At 38.3% G+C, this 16,293-nt stretch overlaps 1 protein-coding gene across 1 annotated transcript in view; it reads left to right on the forward strand.

The window, feature by feature from the left end:
* ERC1 (ELKS/RAB6-interacting/CAST family member 1) overlaps window positions 1-16,293 on the forward strand; it is a 291,534-nt gene that overhangs the window by 227,867 nt on the left and 47,374 nt on the right. The window contains exon 15 of the mRNA XM_082488537.1: window positions 13,152-13,296. Within this exon, the coding sequence (XP_082344663.1) occupies window positions 13,152-13,296 (145 nt within the window). The remainder of the gene's footprint in view (window positions 1-13,151; window positions 13,297-16,293) is intronic.

Genomic DNA, 16,293 nt, shown 5'->3' on the forward strand with positions numbered 1-16,293 from the left:
GAATAGATCTTGACTCTCAGCTCCACTAAGCCATGTTTCTATTTCAATTGACTATGTTTGTTTATGTGTTTTGCAGTTAGCAGTTGTTAGTTTTAAAAATCTAACACTTTTCTTTGTTGGTGGTCTTTCCATCTCCATTTTTAAAAGATTTGTTCTGCATGAAGCATCCTTATATTTTCCTGCAATTCATTGGTCCATACACTTCAGAAAATGTTCAGATTTTTTCCTGATGTTGTGCAAAATACCCATTTCTTAAGGAGAGTTTCAGGATTAAAAGATGTCCAATTCCCTAATGTTCACCCTGCGTTTCAGTTATTTTCTGCCCATCCACTGTGAATCTTCATACAACTAAATGTAAATCTCCACTTGTTCTTGCCATGAATTTGTCTGTCTTTATCTAATCTTTTTAAATAGCTTAGACATTATGGGGAATGGACAGAAAGAGACATTTTTCCTCTAATAGTTTGTAAATAATACTGTTAGAATGAAGAAGCTGTAACCTGTAAAGTAGTCCTGTTCCTTGCAACACACTCAAATTTCTGCCTTAGCCTTATCATCCTGAAGTCAGCCTTGGAAAATACGCACTATTTTTCCATAAAATAGATAAAATTTAAACATCTTGAAATTTAGCAAGAAATTGTCATTCAAAAAATTAGCCTAGTCACAAGTCTCAATACCTAAGTAGATGCCAAATTATACTCCTTAGCAATGGTAGAACCACTTAAAGGCTGACTATATAAAAAAAAAAAAAAGCAAGATGTTACCTACAAGAAGGTATGGGAACTTCCATTTATCTATCGTGTAGACAGATTTCTATGAGAGCCAGTCTCTCTGTGTGATACAAGCTGGTTTAGGTTTGTTTCTTCTGTTTCATATCCGTGAATTTAGAGGGTTTTTTACTTTTTCTAAGATACTGGAGTTATATCTGTAAATTTACATGCGATACTATTTCCTCCATAAGGCAATTTTCATGGGAGTTTCTTTCAAACTACAGGATAAACACAGCTTCAAATGTGTTCAATTGAGAAGGTGTTGGTAGCTGGAATGTGCTAAAATGAGTTTTTTCCAATTCCCTCACATACGAATGACTTGCTCTCTCACTTTCAACATGTTGGTTAAATTTCATGTACTTGTGTCTCATTACAAAACATAGACAATAACAGCTTACTTTGAGATTGTTGAGCTTCATGATTTTTTTTTATGAAACTCCTTTAAATCTGTACATGAAAAAAAGTTGTGTGTGATAGAATGTATCATTATGTTTAGCAGGGATCTGGTAATAAAGGGTTGTCAACGGTCTGTTTCCATGATTTAGATCAGGCTTAACAGTGCTGGTTCTGGAGCAGAGTACATGTACTCATTCTCCTAAAATGTTTTTACAGCATGCAGCTCCAATTTCTTCTTATTCTTCCCATGAAGAACAGGGACTGCATAGAGATAAAGACAGAAAAGAAGATGGTAGGATGCTCCTTACTTACTGTAGAATGCCAGTTGCTTTAAGCATCTGGAAAACTGTTTACCTTCAGAGCTCATCAGAATACACCGTAGTGCAAATTCAAACAAATCTTCTGCTCTAAGAGACTGCAAGTAGCTACACCTACTTTCAGACCCAGATCTGAAAAAGGAAATTAAGTGAAACCTCTCAAGCCCCTTCTGCTGCAATTATGGAACATATCCAAATTTTATCCCTAGTCCCTGACACCTGCTCCATTCCTGTCCTCAACCCTTTCAACAACTTCTGTTTGCTTAGAAACCCTTTTTTGGCACTACTTAAGCAACAGTCATTGAAGCTACCAGGAGCAGGAGGCAAAGTGATGGCTCAGTGCTGAATGAAACCGCTTCTGTCCACTTCTTTCCTTGATGCTGCTATTCCTGGCCTTATCCAGACACTTGGCATTTCTTGCGCTCCCTTTTCAATCCATCTCCTGGGCAGCAGCGGCAACCAGAGAAGACTGAAATCCAGGTAGTAAGCATTAAGATTAGGATGGAACAGATGTCGGCGTTCGTGCTGCTGTTGTTACTACCACCAAACTCTAAGACATCCTTTGCAGAGTTATTGTTAGCAGTCCCGTATACTGTGTTTGACCTTATAGGAAATACATCTTTTTAGAAATCAGACAAGGTGGTTCTGGAAAAGAGACTTGGACTATCGTAGAAAAGAACCCTTAGAAAAGAGGACGTTAGGTGAGACACATCCAGGTTGGTAGTCAGACAGACAATAAATAACGGAAGCAGTCTGTAACTCTAACAAGAACATTTGTTGAAATGCAGAGGAAAATTGAGATGTTTGTCAAAGAGCAACAAAATAAAGTACCTCTACACCCCTGGTATGTAACATGAAACCAGATGTCACAGGGATAATGGCAATTAATGGGAAATAGAATAATATTCACAGCTGGAACGTGGGTACAAGTTGTTCAGGAAAGCTAGAAATGAAAGTATAGGTGACATGTATTAATGATACTGGAGATTCTGAGGAAATAAAAAAGTGATAGCATAAATGAAATAGCATTACTTCAAGTCAAAATAACGTGAGGACCGTAAAAGGAGTTATACAAAAAGAGAGTGGATGGTAGCCTGCTATGGATTTTATGTGTAGAGTTGTGGTAGGTGTAAATAACAATGGAGAAATGTGTTTTTATGGGAGACATCTATTTATTGGATACAAATCAGAGAAACTGCTGGACTTCTTAACTTCTTAAATCAGTATTTCCTAGATCACCAAGAAGTTATGTTGGTTTGAGACTTCAGGATTCTAGTAAGTGTTGATGATACTGAGGAAGAAAACTGTCTTCAGCTGTGGTGACCACAAACTGAGTACACTTATATTTAAATAAAAAAACTATGCTAAACAAGTAAATTTTTACATTTCAAAGTAGTAAGCTGAAAAATTAACATTAGGTAGCAAGTAAATCGGACAGAAGGACTCAGAGATTTGAGTGAGGAGATGCAGGTAATTTATTTAAATCAAAAGTCCAAAGCTATGAGGTCTTTGCATCCCAAACAAAGGGGGAAAAGTGTAAGGAAGAGTTACAAACCTAACTAGCTGTGTGTCTGCATCCAAAAGGCAATTAGTAGCAGCCTTAAAAGTTGGTCAAGAGAGAGAGATGTTTCTGGGAGGCAGAAATTACAGGAATAAAGTGAGAATTGTGAAAACCCATGCTGAATTAGACCTTCCAAAGGAAATTAAAAAAATAATAAAACATTCTATAGCCATAGATATAAAAAGATTGGGAAAAGAAGTGGAACCTGAATGCACTGAGGACAGGGCTGGATTAGCGATAGTATGCATATGATCCCAAAATAAAATGAATGCCTTTGCCTTGCTTTCCAATGAGTAGAGAGATAAAATATAAAGAAAGGAAAGTTTGATGCCCTCTCAGAATGAATATGTCAAGCATGGAAATGAGACAGATGCAGAGAGAAGTGAGATGAATTATACTAAGCAGAAATAACAGTCATGGTAGTTGTTTAGTAAGGAGGGGGATTCTCTATCAGCTTGTGTCTTTGATTTGAGGCTAAAGGTTGGATAGTTTTCTTAAAATAACTGTGTCATAAATCATAACTTGGGTTTTTCACATCATTAGAAACCACACTAAGACTGCAGTATTGCTGTCATTGTTTGACTGATGTAGCTGAAATTTCTTTCTACTATCTTTCACCTGGGGTGTAATTCGCGAAGACATAATTAGAGAACAATTGTTTTCACTCTGGTAATTGTGGTTGTTTAATATGTTATAATCAATGTGAATTCCTTGATTCACTTCCCATTCTTATGTTTTGGCAGCACTGGCTTTGGCAACTAAGTGTTTGACACTGTCACAGCATCTTGAAGAACTGCAGTTCCTCCAGGGAACCTGTGGTCAGATTTGGGTTCCTCCTGTTTATTCAGGGCTGGGTTTTAACTGCATCACCAAGCTACAGGGACCACAGGGAGGGGGCAGCAACCTGAACATGGGAGGGCAGAACCATCTTTTTCAGCAACAGCCCCGTCTTGTGTCAGCTTAAGCCAATTGTGAAACCACATGCTAAGCTAAAGCTCAACCTGTACTTGACTGTGTCACAGGAAAAGAAACTAGAGCTGCTTTTCTTATAAGGTCATTTTTCAAAATCTGGTGGATGTATTCTGGTGGCCTGTATTGCCTGGATGAAAATTGTACCTTAAGTTTTGCCCTGCTGTTAAACTGCAGATGAAGAAAGACAGCGCAAGTTTCAGAACTTCCTTCTCAGAAAAGCCAACTCTCTGGAACTTGAGAGCCTTGTGAGTACTTCTGTCTCTCATCCAGCTTCAGCACCAAAGGCTGGTAAAACAAGGCAAGTCATCTTAAAAAAACATACTACCCTTTACAGGGAAAAATATCCCATAACATCAGGTGCCAGGATTGAAGGTTCCTTCTAAAATGTACCATCTTCAAGAACTCCCACTCTTCACAGGCAAGTAGGTAAGGCTCATGTACTATCAGTTTAGCAGCTGTGATATGCAGCAGCCTCTTTTTCACTGGAAGAATTAATCAATAAAAATAGTTCAGGAGCTTAGCAGTGGGTTGGAAGGTCCCTCTGCGAATGCTTTGGATTTTTTTCCTGGGCATGCTGGCGACACAGTCTAGAGCTGTACTGCAATTCTGAGTGCTCAGAGCTGAGATGTGAGCAGGGCTAGGAATTGCAAATCTTTGCCTCAAGTGCCAAAGTGGTAAAATTAAGATGGTAAACTTAGGTAAAAGAAGGGCTAAAACATTGATGGGAAAGGTAATATAAAATATTTATAGGATTACTTCTGACTATATCAAATATGTTGAGGGAAAGGACTTTGAAAAGCATTGCTTTTCAATCCTAGTAAGGAATGATGCTTCTGTGATTCTAGATGTTTAGATGTTAGAGAAAATGTGTATAGGAAAGTCTAAATAGGTTATCAGTATCTTTTTTTTTTTTTTTTTCAAACGAGGACTGCACAAGTGGTAATGCTTCTTGTGTCTAAAATTAACATTGATTTATTATCAGACCATTCATACAATGGAAAATTAAAGGGGCATCTCTTTTGTGACCACACAACTCTATTCACAAAGAATTTATATTTTTGTCTCTTGTTTTCCAGTTGTGGTCACTTGTATGTAATGACATTGAAAGAAACAGTAAAAAGGTGTAAATTCAAGAGGTTTCAATTTGCTGATGACAAACAACTTTTTATTTTTTTCTCAGTTGGTTTGCTTGAATTTGCAATTCCTTTTTTGGTAGCTGTGAGAGTGTAGATCAGGGATGAGAAAGACTGCTGACGTGCTATCCAGACAAAGCAAAGGTAACTTGCTGATTCAAGAAGCAAGTACAGGAATGGCAGGAGTGTGGTATTATCCCTTTTGACTGAGTATGTAAGGCTGTGTTTGGGAAATTAATTTGCAGCCTGAGGTTTGATTATTCCCAGCTGTAATTAAAAGAGCAGGTAGTACTACTGCCAAGTTACATTTTTTCCCACCTTCTTGCAGCTAGAGGTTGCTACTGTTTCTTTTGGATAAATATTTTGCCCGCTTTGGGATACTTTGTGCTTTCATAGAGCTGCATCTTAAATACTGCAGAAATAGTAGCTGGTGCAGAATTTGGCATCTTGTGTATTAAGGTAGTGGTCTGTTAGCATCTTGCAATGGTGTTCTCTGGTCTGACCACCAGTACTTTTCAAGGTTACTTTTAAGAACCAAATTCTGATACCCAGAGCTCTGCGAGGACTCCCTCTTCCCTGCAAGGTACTGCAGGCTCAGTAACCACGCTGGGAGGACAGTGGCTGTTAATTGCCAGGGTCTCGGGGTATTAGAAAGTGAAATTTACTCTCCCCGTGGTTCAGAACAGTCAGTTTCTTAATTTTCCGAAGATGTTCTGTAACCAGCAAAAAAAAGTAGAAGAAAAATGTTGAGTTTGGAACTACCACTGTAGATGTATTGGCACAGTTTATGGTGAAAAGGATGGTGTTAGCACCAGAACTGTCCCATTGGATCAGCTGTGTGGTGTGTTGTATTACTAATTACTTGTTAAGAGTTGTTCAAGTGTGACCCACCCAAACACTGTCATTCTACCAAACTCATGAAATTACTAAATACTGTGTCCTAATGCTTTTATATTGTAAGCTGTCGCCTAAATGTCTGTCGAGCTCTCATCATACTGCAGTGCTTTATCTGAATCTCTTTGCCTGCTAGTCCTTAGTGTGGTTGTCATTTCATGGGAGTTGTTTTTTTTTTTAATTCATACCCAAATAATACAGTTCTTATTGTAATGGTGATTCACCATGGTAAGTCTTACAAATGTCTGTGATAGAAAAGTCTTAAAAGCTTTTATCAGCATTTTGTGTAGGCTTTGGGTGAATGCCATGGGCAAAAATCAGATGACTGAAGCAAGTACTACCCAAGTAACAGTTCTTTCCTTCTGTGGCGACTGATGCCCTTACCGCTGGAGTGAATAAACTGTTTATGAAACAGCAGAACATTTCCAGTTTGAAGCCTTGTATATTATAGGCATAACACCCATAATTACAGTTTTTCTTAATATGCCAGGTTGAAAACTCTGACAGGTCGCTCGTCCCTCACAGAAGAGCAGCAGTCTCTGTTGAAGGAACTGACTGGATTGCTATGAGCTTGTAGCTACCTGATCTATCCAAATTTGTGTCAGATCCTTAAATGCTGTAGTTTGTTGCCTGCCAGAAAGAAAACAGATTTGATCCCTATAATGAAACTAGACCTGATGGAAATATCCCAGTTCCTCGGTGACATTAAAATTAAAGCTGCTGCTGATCTTAGTATTGCTTTTATAGTATCTCATCTGCACTTTCAGAAGCGCTCCACATAGAAAGAAATCTCATAATTTGAAATACAATTATATAGAACAATGTATTTATAACATTTCTAGATGGAATTTGTGTTCTCTCTGACATATGTAAACATATTCTTTTAATAAATATGTATAGTTGTTATGTTTTGAAGCATCATTAATTCAGCAGTTTGCAGCCTGTTATTCTTTCTAATTATACAGCTGATAAATATTCCAGCCTTATGGCCCTGAGAACTGTGCTGCAAAGTACAAAACTGCTTTTTAAAATTCAATTTCTGTTATGTTTTACCAAAAGGATTCCTCTTCTTTCCTAGGAAGGAGCTGTGAAGGAATTACATAGTCTCCTGAAACCAAGTGCTGTAGAGAACCATTTAAAAACATCTTGATTCTATTAGTATTTGTAAGCCAGAGGACAAACTTGGCTACCCTAGTAGTTAAAACATTTTTAGTGTTGGGGATGAACCTTTTTTATTACTCCTTATTGGACTTCTCCTGCTACAGCTTATTATCCAGGAATATAGCATATTAGTCCTGCCGTGCTGAGGGTTACTGAGTAGTTAGAAAGTCTCATGTGCCCATTTGCAAAAATATGCTGTGGTTCACCAAAGAGGAAAAGGAGGAATGAAACAAAACTGGTGTCTGCAGTGCTCCAGGGAGATGTGCTACGGTTTTGGCTACACTGTACACGAGGGTGTTTTGGTACTAATGGGACTTGGTAACTGAATCTGTATGAGCGGTAGTTCCTTATCTTCTAGGTTCATTCAAATATTTGGTCACTCAAACTAGCAAATCACTTATCTATCCTCACCCAAGCCCATACAAGAAATCACATCTGTGCTGTGTCTGTATTTTTCTAGGGCCTCTGTAAGCATGTGCATGAGATGCTAGCACCTGCCATTTTTACTAAAGTCACTGCAGCTGAAGTATTCTCTAGGAAAAATATTGTTCAGCATCTGAAGTTAAATGGTGTACAACTCTTTAACCCCTTTCTTCTCTGCTGCAGAGAGATTTAGAAAATACTGCTTTGCTGAAGGCCTTCTACAGTTAGTAGTATTAGTAACGTGTAGTAGTATAATAGTACATTGTTCCAATTTTTAAGCTTTCCTTCAAAAAAGAGACTGTTTCTGTGGTTGAGAGACACTTGTAAAGCTTTCCTTGATTCAAGGCTTGTACTGAAGACCAAGCTGCAGTGTAGACTGTTGCCATCTTGCCCAGTTATCTTCCCAAAATCAGGCATCGCCATTCAAGGTCTGAAGAAGACATGCCTTTGCTCTTTATTCTTTGCTGTGTGTTCACAAAAGTATTAGGTTGGCCAGTAAATGCAACAGGACGACCTCATCAGGAGTGCTTAAAGGCTCACGATATTTGGCATCAGAAGAACTCAGTCATGGCAATTTTCAGTGATTTCTTGCCTCTGCAGTAATTGTTGCCTTCCATAAGACATTTTAGTCCCCTGGATCTCTCTGTATCTCAGAGTTGGAGTCATTCATTATTGCTGCGTCTTTGGCATCAGCTATAAGAACTCTCAGTCCCAGCTGAACTGCAAACAGAGTGGAGACTGTGGATGAATCAGAAGTATTCCAGAGGCAGCTCTACTCCCATGTAGCTAATCTGTAGTCATCTATTGAAAAAAAGGCAAACCCATCTTTCTCTGTATTTTTTTTTTCCTAAGACTACAAACCGAGCAAATAATGTTGATACTGATCTTCAGAGTATCTCTACCACTATCTCTTCAGAATTGAACCAACTGGTCTTGGTACTGCTCCAGTCTGTGGTGATCATAGTCCACATGCAGTGAAAGGCTTCAGCCTAAATGGGAAAAAAAAAAACAACACCTCTTCTCTATAAGTGTACTTCTTTTTGTCCAATTCAGAGTTAATCCTAACCTCTTTTCACTAGATTTTCTACACTACTGACATTTCAGGTTTCCCTTGGTAATATTCAGGCTGTTTTGAAGTCTGCTTACTGCTTGTGAGCTGCTGTACAGCTCAGTACAGGCTACAGAACCTGCCCAAAATGGAGAGAGAAATAGGCAGTTTCCTCTCTGCTGAGTTGCTGCTGCCACAGCTAGACTACTAGCCCTATCTGAAATACCCAAGCTAACTTATGTGAGCTATGTTTATGTGAGCTGTAGTGACTCTGACATTAGCTAGCATTTTAAAAGATCGACCGTGTTGGGTTGTGCAGCAAGCACATGCCTTGCCTGCCTGTTAGGACATTTCAAGATGTCCGATGTTGTGAACTGAAGATGCTCGCTTTGCTGAAGAAGCTAAGCCTGTACCACTGAGTGTTACCTAAACTGAAGCTGAGCCTGTACAACTGACTCTAGCACTCCTGACAGACAGGTTTGTTCATGTGCTACTAGCACCGTTCACACAGCAGCCCATTTTCTCCTTCTTGCCACCTCACCTGTCTTACAGCATGTTCTTCTGCTCTCCCTGGGGATAACAGCTCTCAAGAAGGGAAGCGAGTCAGTTTTGTAGTGTTCTTCAGTCACAAACCTCATCTTTTGCTTGATGATATTTGCTTTTTCAGGTCTTGTAGAATCATTTTAGCAATTCCAAGCTCTGTTAAAAACAGTAGCGCGCCATTGCAGACATGTCTCCTTTCAGCAGAGCTGACAGTGACACCCAGACTTCTCCCATGTGAAACAGTATATGTTTAGCATGCAGAATTCCAAAATGCAGCTACAACGCACATATCACATCACAGGATATTTTTCTTTGGTTAAGACTTTGTCTTGTTTCAGTTCTGGAAAATAGTCAGAAAGCCACAAAGCCTTTCACCCCTCTTCTTGATCAGCACCCCTTTCTCACACATGATATAGCTCTGAAGTTTTAGCCAGTAGGATGTTTTCTTCTAAGGCATAGAGGCAAAGATTGTTCAGCAAAAAATAAGTAATGGACTGATATCCATATTTTATTGTCCTGGTCCTGGAGTTTTCTCGTAAGAAGCAGAGATGGGCAACAAAGGATTTGATTGCAGAAGGTATGCTTTACATGCTATTTGAAGCACCTCCAATTTCCATACCAGAGTAATGGCTACATAGATACTGTTACAGAGATATTCTTGGCTCTGGTCCTGAATCATCAGTGAGGATTGTGGGATTACTATTAAAAGAATAAGTGTTTCTTTAGAATCAAACCAGATTACTCTAAAGAAAGTGAAAATGACCAGAGCTCCAAGCCAGCCTGTCTTTCCCAGGATACCGATAGCTAGAAAAAAGCAGAGGTCGTGGATCATGGTCTGTCACTTCACTCTATTGATTTTTTTCATGTTTCAGGCAGACATCCAAACTTGGATACTTTTCCATAAAGCAAAAGCAACAGAAACAATGTGGCAACAATAATGCGCCCATTATCAGTTGTTCCCACACCTACAATCTTGACACCACAACTGGGAATCTGATATGCACCTTTTTCTTTCTTCTACTCTTTTGCTCCATTAAGTCATCAGAATATTTTATTTCTTCTTAGAACAAATGTATTTAGAGTATCTTTTGATTATCCTAAAGTGTCTAAAAAAATTGCCTAACTTTGTGGTATTGTATCTTGAAAGACAAGGGATGATTTAAGGTGCTAGTTTTTCTAGATATGATCTAAGCAGGAACCAAGTACTCTCTAAACTGGATCCGTCAGATTTTTGATATGCTAGTAGTCCGCTTAAAACAAGCTTACTCTCTTAGCTTGTACAAGAAACACCTGTATAAATCCAGAGATAAATTCCACCCACAGAAAGTCGATTGTGTAAGTCCGTTGTGCTGTGAGACGGTGAACAATTTTGTCTGTTGAAACACACCTTTACTTCTTGAAATACATGGCTCTTTCACATTTTTTGTTATAGGATATATAGCTTCAGTTGAGATCTTGATAATAGCAAGCTTCTGTGTGTGGTTAGCTTCAGCAAAACTCTAGCAGTCATTGGAATGACTGAGGGGATGAGCAGAGATCACATCTTAGTGTTTTTTTGATGCTCTGGTTTCTTCTGATGTGCAGTGGTAGAGGTTTTAAGCTTTCACTGGCATAAATATTTTGGTCACTGACTGGGATCGGAAGGAAGCCAGGTCGTACATCATCACCCTCTTCTCACCTAAACCTGTAATGCATAAGAAAAAAGATGTTCTTCCATCCCCAGCTATCACTTATCTCATCCGCGAGTCAATTTTCACCCATTGTCTTAGCAAAACTTCACACCTTTCAAGTGAGAGCAGTATATTTTTTTTCCACCTGTAAAAAATAACAAGAGCTTTTTAAATACAACTCTCAAAGAGAAACAACCTCAGAACCTGGTGGTTTCTGCTCCAGAGCTGTGGAGTCAGCGTGCCTTTCACGTAACTCTGTGGGCAGCAGTGCTGTGCTGGCTCCTGCCAAGTTGGCTTAAAAGGTTGTAGCCCTGAGCTGCTTCTCAGATGCTGCCGTCTTCTCAGAGCTGTCAGCAGGATTGCACGTGTAGTCACTTCCTGGTCCTGTTCTATTAAAATAATGCGTTGAGGGCTTTTTTCTAGGAGGCAAAACTGTATTGCTCAGACTTTCTAGAACAAGGTCAAGAAGCAAATACATATGGAGTTATTCTTAGAGATTGGGAAGGGATTACTAAGTAAGCGTCCAGGACACTAAGTTCTTTGTCCAGCTGAGCTCCAGCTAATGCAAGCTAGCTGACTACATCTTACATATTTAAGTATGCATCTCCCTGCACTAAGCCCTAAAGATCTAAGCACTGAAGTACCTGATGAAGTTATTTCACTCTCCATCCTCAGAAACATTACAATATTAAATACGTCTTTTCATAGTCACCAAAGTAATAAAATTTGTAAAGTTTTCATCATTTTAACAGGTAAAAAGTTCTGTACTCGAGTACTAGTAGTCGTTTCCCTTTTCAAGGCTTAAGTTTACAAGTCCGGTATGTTAGATGCATACGTTCAAAACATCAATGTTAAATAAAAGCATTGTTCATTTGTCCTGCTCTTCTCAAATTTTCTTGGTCATGTATTCTTTTGCATGGAGCTCAATGAGTACTTTTTGGAGCAAGTATTTTTGGTTTAGCCACAATTAGAAATTCCTAACTAAGACTAAGTTTAGTTGTTTAGAAAGAAGATACAGGTAAAAAAAAAAAAAAAAAAAAGAAAAGAAAAGAAAAAGCTATTTTATCACAAATAAAGTCTGCTCCAGGAGTGGTAACAGGTGAATTAGTAAAAGCAGATTTAGTGTCAGTGCTACCCTCCACAGTTTGCCGGTGTGATCCTAAATCACCAGATTGTGATGGGTCTTTATTTAAAAAGATCTTGACAACAAACAAAAAGATATATTGATATAATAAAAAGCAGTCTTCATAGATTATATTGAGCTTCTCTAATTTTTCTTACATGTTTAATAAAAGACTAAGCGTTATGGCAATGTTATGAGCATAATAATTGCTGTTGGCATGATGAACAGAATGGTTTTAACACATTACATAGAGCAGTCCTTTGAGTTCATTTGAGAACTGCTGTTTTGTGATCAGGGCTATTGTCTTTGTCTCCTCTCTTCCCAGTATCTACAAAATGTTTCTCAACTCTATTTGTAAGAGGTTTTTTGCTATTGGGAAAGAGTACGGCGAGGTTGTGTTTCTATATCTAGTTATTGTAGTGCTCGAGTCTCAAGATGCTTACACCATTTCTGCAAGGTTACAAAACATTTATGATGGTGGCAGGCCTACCTTTGTCTTCATTACTCAGGACATGCATCCGACAAGCTGATTATATTGGTTACTTACACGAAAAGTCAAAGAATAGCTCAAGCTTCCTTGAAGGCATCTATTTCAACATCTGTCATGTAGCACAAAAGTGTCTGTGTCATCGTTTCCTCCTGGGAATACACTGTATTGTTCAAATGATTTCAATAAACTCGCCACATTCCACCTTCCTTCTAAAACAGCTGCATGAATAGGCAGTATAACCTAATATAATTTAACACAGAAGTCTTATGATTAGTCCAGTATTTGTGCGTGTATCCTCAAAATCTGTTCTGGAAATGTTTAGAACATTATAAAGAATGAAAATGTTCAACCAAAGTAATAATAAGTGGCACTTATTAAAAATTGAGAAGCTGAGTGCAGAATAATAACATATTATTATGTGTTTTTCTTATTGTGTAAGCAATAATTTAGTATCAGCACAGTCATTTAGGAGGAGGTGGGTGGGTCTTGACTTGCTGCTCCACCAACGGACATATAACTATTGCAAACATGTTTATTACTGTTCTTTGGAGTTGCACACTGCTACAGCATTTATGGTATGTTCAACTCTTTGTAGAGGCTTCCTCTAAGTTTTTCAGGATGATAATGTATTTAAATGTTTTTTTTTTCAGACAAGAAGCCCTTCTTGCTGCCATTAGTGAAAAAGATGCCAATATTGCTCTGCTAGAACTTTCATCCTCTAAGAAGAAAACCCAAGATGAAGTGGCTGCACTGAAGCGAGAGAAAGACCGTCTTGTGCAACAGCTCAAGCAGCAGGTGAGTAGAGGAGCTCTAGGAAAGAAACCGATTAACATGGTATGAGATTATTATTTTTATTTATGGAACTATCATGTATAATCCTGTTGTATGTAGGGATAGAAAGTGTGTAAATAACAATTTCTAACTACCTACTGGTCATGGAGCCTGTAAACATGGTGGGGAAAAGAGAAGTCTCAATGTTGAGGGAAGTTTCTTCATGTCACTGCCTGAGTAGTCAATGTGTGATAGAATGTATAGGAAACTGTGTATGAAAAGGACGTTGGATATTATCTTCTGTAGGTACAGTTAACCACAGCTTCAGGGAAATGCGTTTATACTTCTTTTGCTGGTCTGCATTTGCCTTGTCAGGGAGGAAGCATACATGGAAGAAAATTCTCCTTGCTGTAAAGCTCAAATATGTATGTGTTCCACCATACAGGCTCGACTGTGATTGCTAATCTGCGACAGGAGCACCATATGGGAATGCCAGCTACTAGAGTGGAATCTGGGAGGTCTTGTGCTTGTGAGGAGATTTGTCCTTACCCATCTGGCCTCTCCCATTTCTAAGATCTTTTTGTGTTGGTATAACAATCAGAAAAAGCATGTTTCTATTCAAGCGTTTAATACTGTGTTTCAGCATTGAATGCAATGTGAAAAATACATTGCAAATATAAAACAGAGGAAGCAAAAGGCATCCCTGGCAATAAGAGTTTTAGGATCTGAAAAATCTCTGTAGATTTTTCACTTCAGCACTTCTGGTGGGTTTTTCCGAGTTATTCCCTTGCCACATTCCCTGTAATAGCACATATGCTGCTGCCAATCCAGTATCAACTTCTCCAGTGCCACCATTTCCATCTTCATAAAGTTTTATGTGCAACATTTCATCTGTCAGCCGAATGATTTCTGTTGCTGTCAAAGACAGTAAGACAAAACCAGATCTGCTTTCCGATAAGGGATTTCTCTGCATCTACCTTAGGAAACACAAGTACTGGCCATGTATTTTTAAGATAACAATTATTTAAGGTTTAATCTAAGAACAGTAATTTTGATTGTTTTACCAGCTTCAAAATGAGCAAGAAGTATAGGTTGCAGTCTTGTATTATTTACTTTTGAGCAACAGTTGTAATTACTTTCACTTGTTAGCCAGATGACCTCCTACTAGAGCAGGATTCAGAAGTGGTCACAGCAATGTAAAGTACTTATTTTCTTCATGTAATTGTGTGTAGATGTAGCATCCTTAATATACATTACCACTCATTCCAAGAGAAATTGGAACTTTATTGTCAGTTCTCATTGTCCTAAGTTTAAATTCTAGCGCTTTCATGCCTCTTGCCCTTCCCAGTTTCCTTCTGATTATCCATTGTGTGAAGATGGAACAATCTTTAGGCTTTTGTAGTGATTTGGTTTTTTCCTGCTGAAAACTGGTGTATATTTCATTTATGTATTTAGATTCATCATCTGTAATGACTTAGGTTTCAGTTTCTGGTTCCAAAACTGCCATCAGCTGTAAAGACTCATCATTGTTTAAGATTTTTTTTTTAAGATTGTCATCTTAAAAAAAAAAAAAAAAAGATGAAGAAAGCAGAAAGTAATCTCCTTAACACATCTGTGCTATGACTAGTTTAAATACAAGGATAGAAGGTATATATAAATAGTATAAATACAAATATAAAATCACAGATAATGGGGCTGCAAGGTATTGTCCAGTGCATCCCTAATCCCCAAGGCAGAATATATGTTTATGTATAAAAAATCTAAACTATATTTAAACTACGCCTGAGACATACTTATGTGACCTAACAGAGATTTGGCACATCCTCTCGAGAATCTATCCTACATCTTAAGGATGTATCATCTCTTATCTTTTTTGTGTGTAGCCTTCAATACTATTGAAAGAAAAGCTACTTACATAGTTACTTATCATAGAATAGTGATACCGCCTCTGTAAATTGTAGAGGATCTGACATCACATTTATTTTTTCAGTAACAATAGTTTTAATATGTACTTTTTCTGCATTGAGGTCATCAATTCAAATCATACCAACTTTGACAGCTCCAGAAATAGGAGATGGGTCAGAAGAGAAGGCTATGAGATTTTACAGGATCCTCATTACTGATCTAGTCAAAGGGAACTTTTGAACAAATCTGCGTACTTGGCCATTATGGTCCTCTTCAGTTATTACAGGTCACCAGCTTCACATTTTCCAACAAAACTACTATGCTGCTCCATCAGTTTAAGCTTTCTCTACATGGACCCTTTTCTACATCTTGAGAACAAAGGTCCATCTGTGTTAGCAGTTCCACGGGACTGTATAGCATTTCAGGAACTTCCTAAAAGTCTAACTGTAATTCCTAAATTTACAGTAGAAATTGTGAATGAAAAATCTTTCAGACTTGCAGATGTATTGAACGCAGCTGTTCAAGAAAGGCAAGTGATGCCAGTTAATCAAGATCTTCTGGAAGACTTTGAAAAGGAGTTCTGGAGCCTAAAAAGTTTATTCAACCCTTCAGATTCAGAGCTGGGATACTGACCTCAGTAATTCCTTCCTTCTGCCTTTAACGTTGTTTCAGAGCTGTTGAGCTCCCTGATAAGTATTTGGTATTTTGGTCCATCCCATTTCTAGGAAATGCTTAGACTTTGTGGTGGGAAAGCAGCTTTCAGTTGGCTGGCAGGCACAGTTGACTAAAAGATTCCCGATTCCATGTACATAGAATGCAAATAGAAATGCTGAGCAATATCGGAGGGGGGTGGTTTGTGTGCAGAGTTATGCATGCTGTGGTAGGTACCATAGGCCTGATTTCTGAATCTCACTGTGAGCTGGAAAGAGCTTCTGACAGAGATAATGCTTTAGAAAAGCAGTTTTCTGACTGTGCTGTGATAGTGAGTGTGAATGGATCCAAGTGCGTAGGATAGGATTCAGATTATGCCTTTTCATTGCCTGTGCTGGTTCCCATTGAGTTGCTACGATAGCTACCACTGTTAGCAGACTGACTTACTGTTAATTGACCTTTCTT

Source organism: Vanellus vanellus (assembly GCF_965231255.1).
Source record: "Vanellus vanellus genome assembly, chromosome: 1".
NCBI classification, from domain to species: Eukaryota; Metazoa; Chordata; class Aves; order Charadriiformes; family Charadriidae; genus Vanellus; species Vanellus vanellus.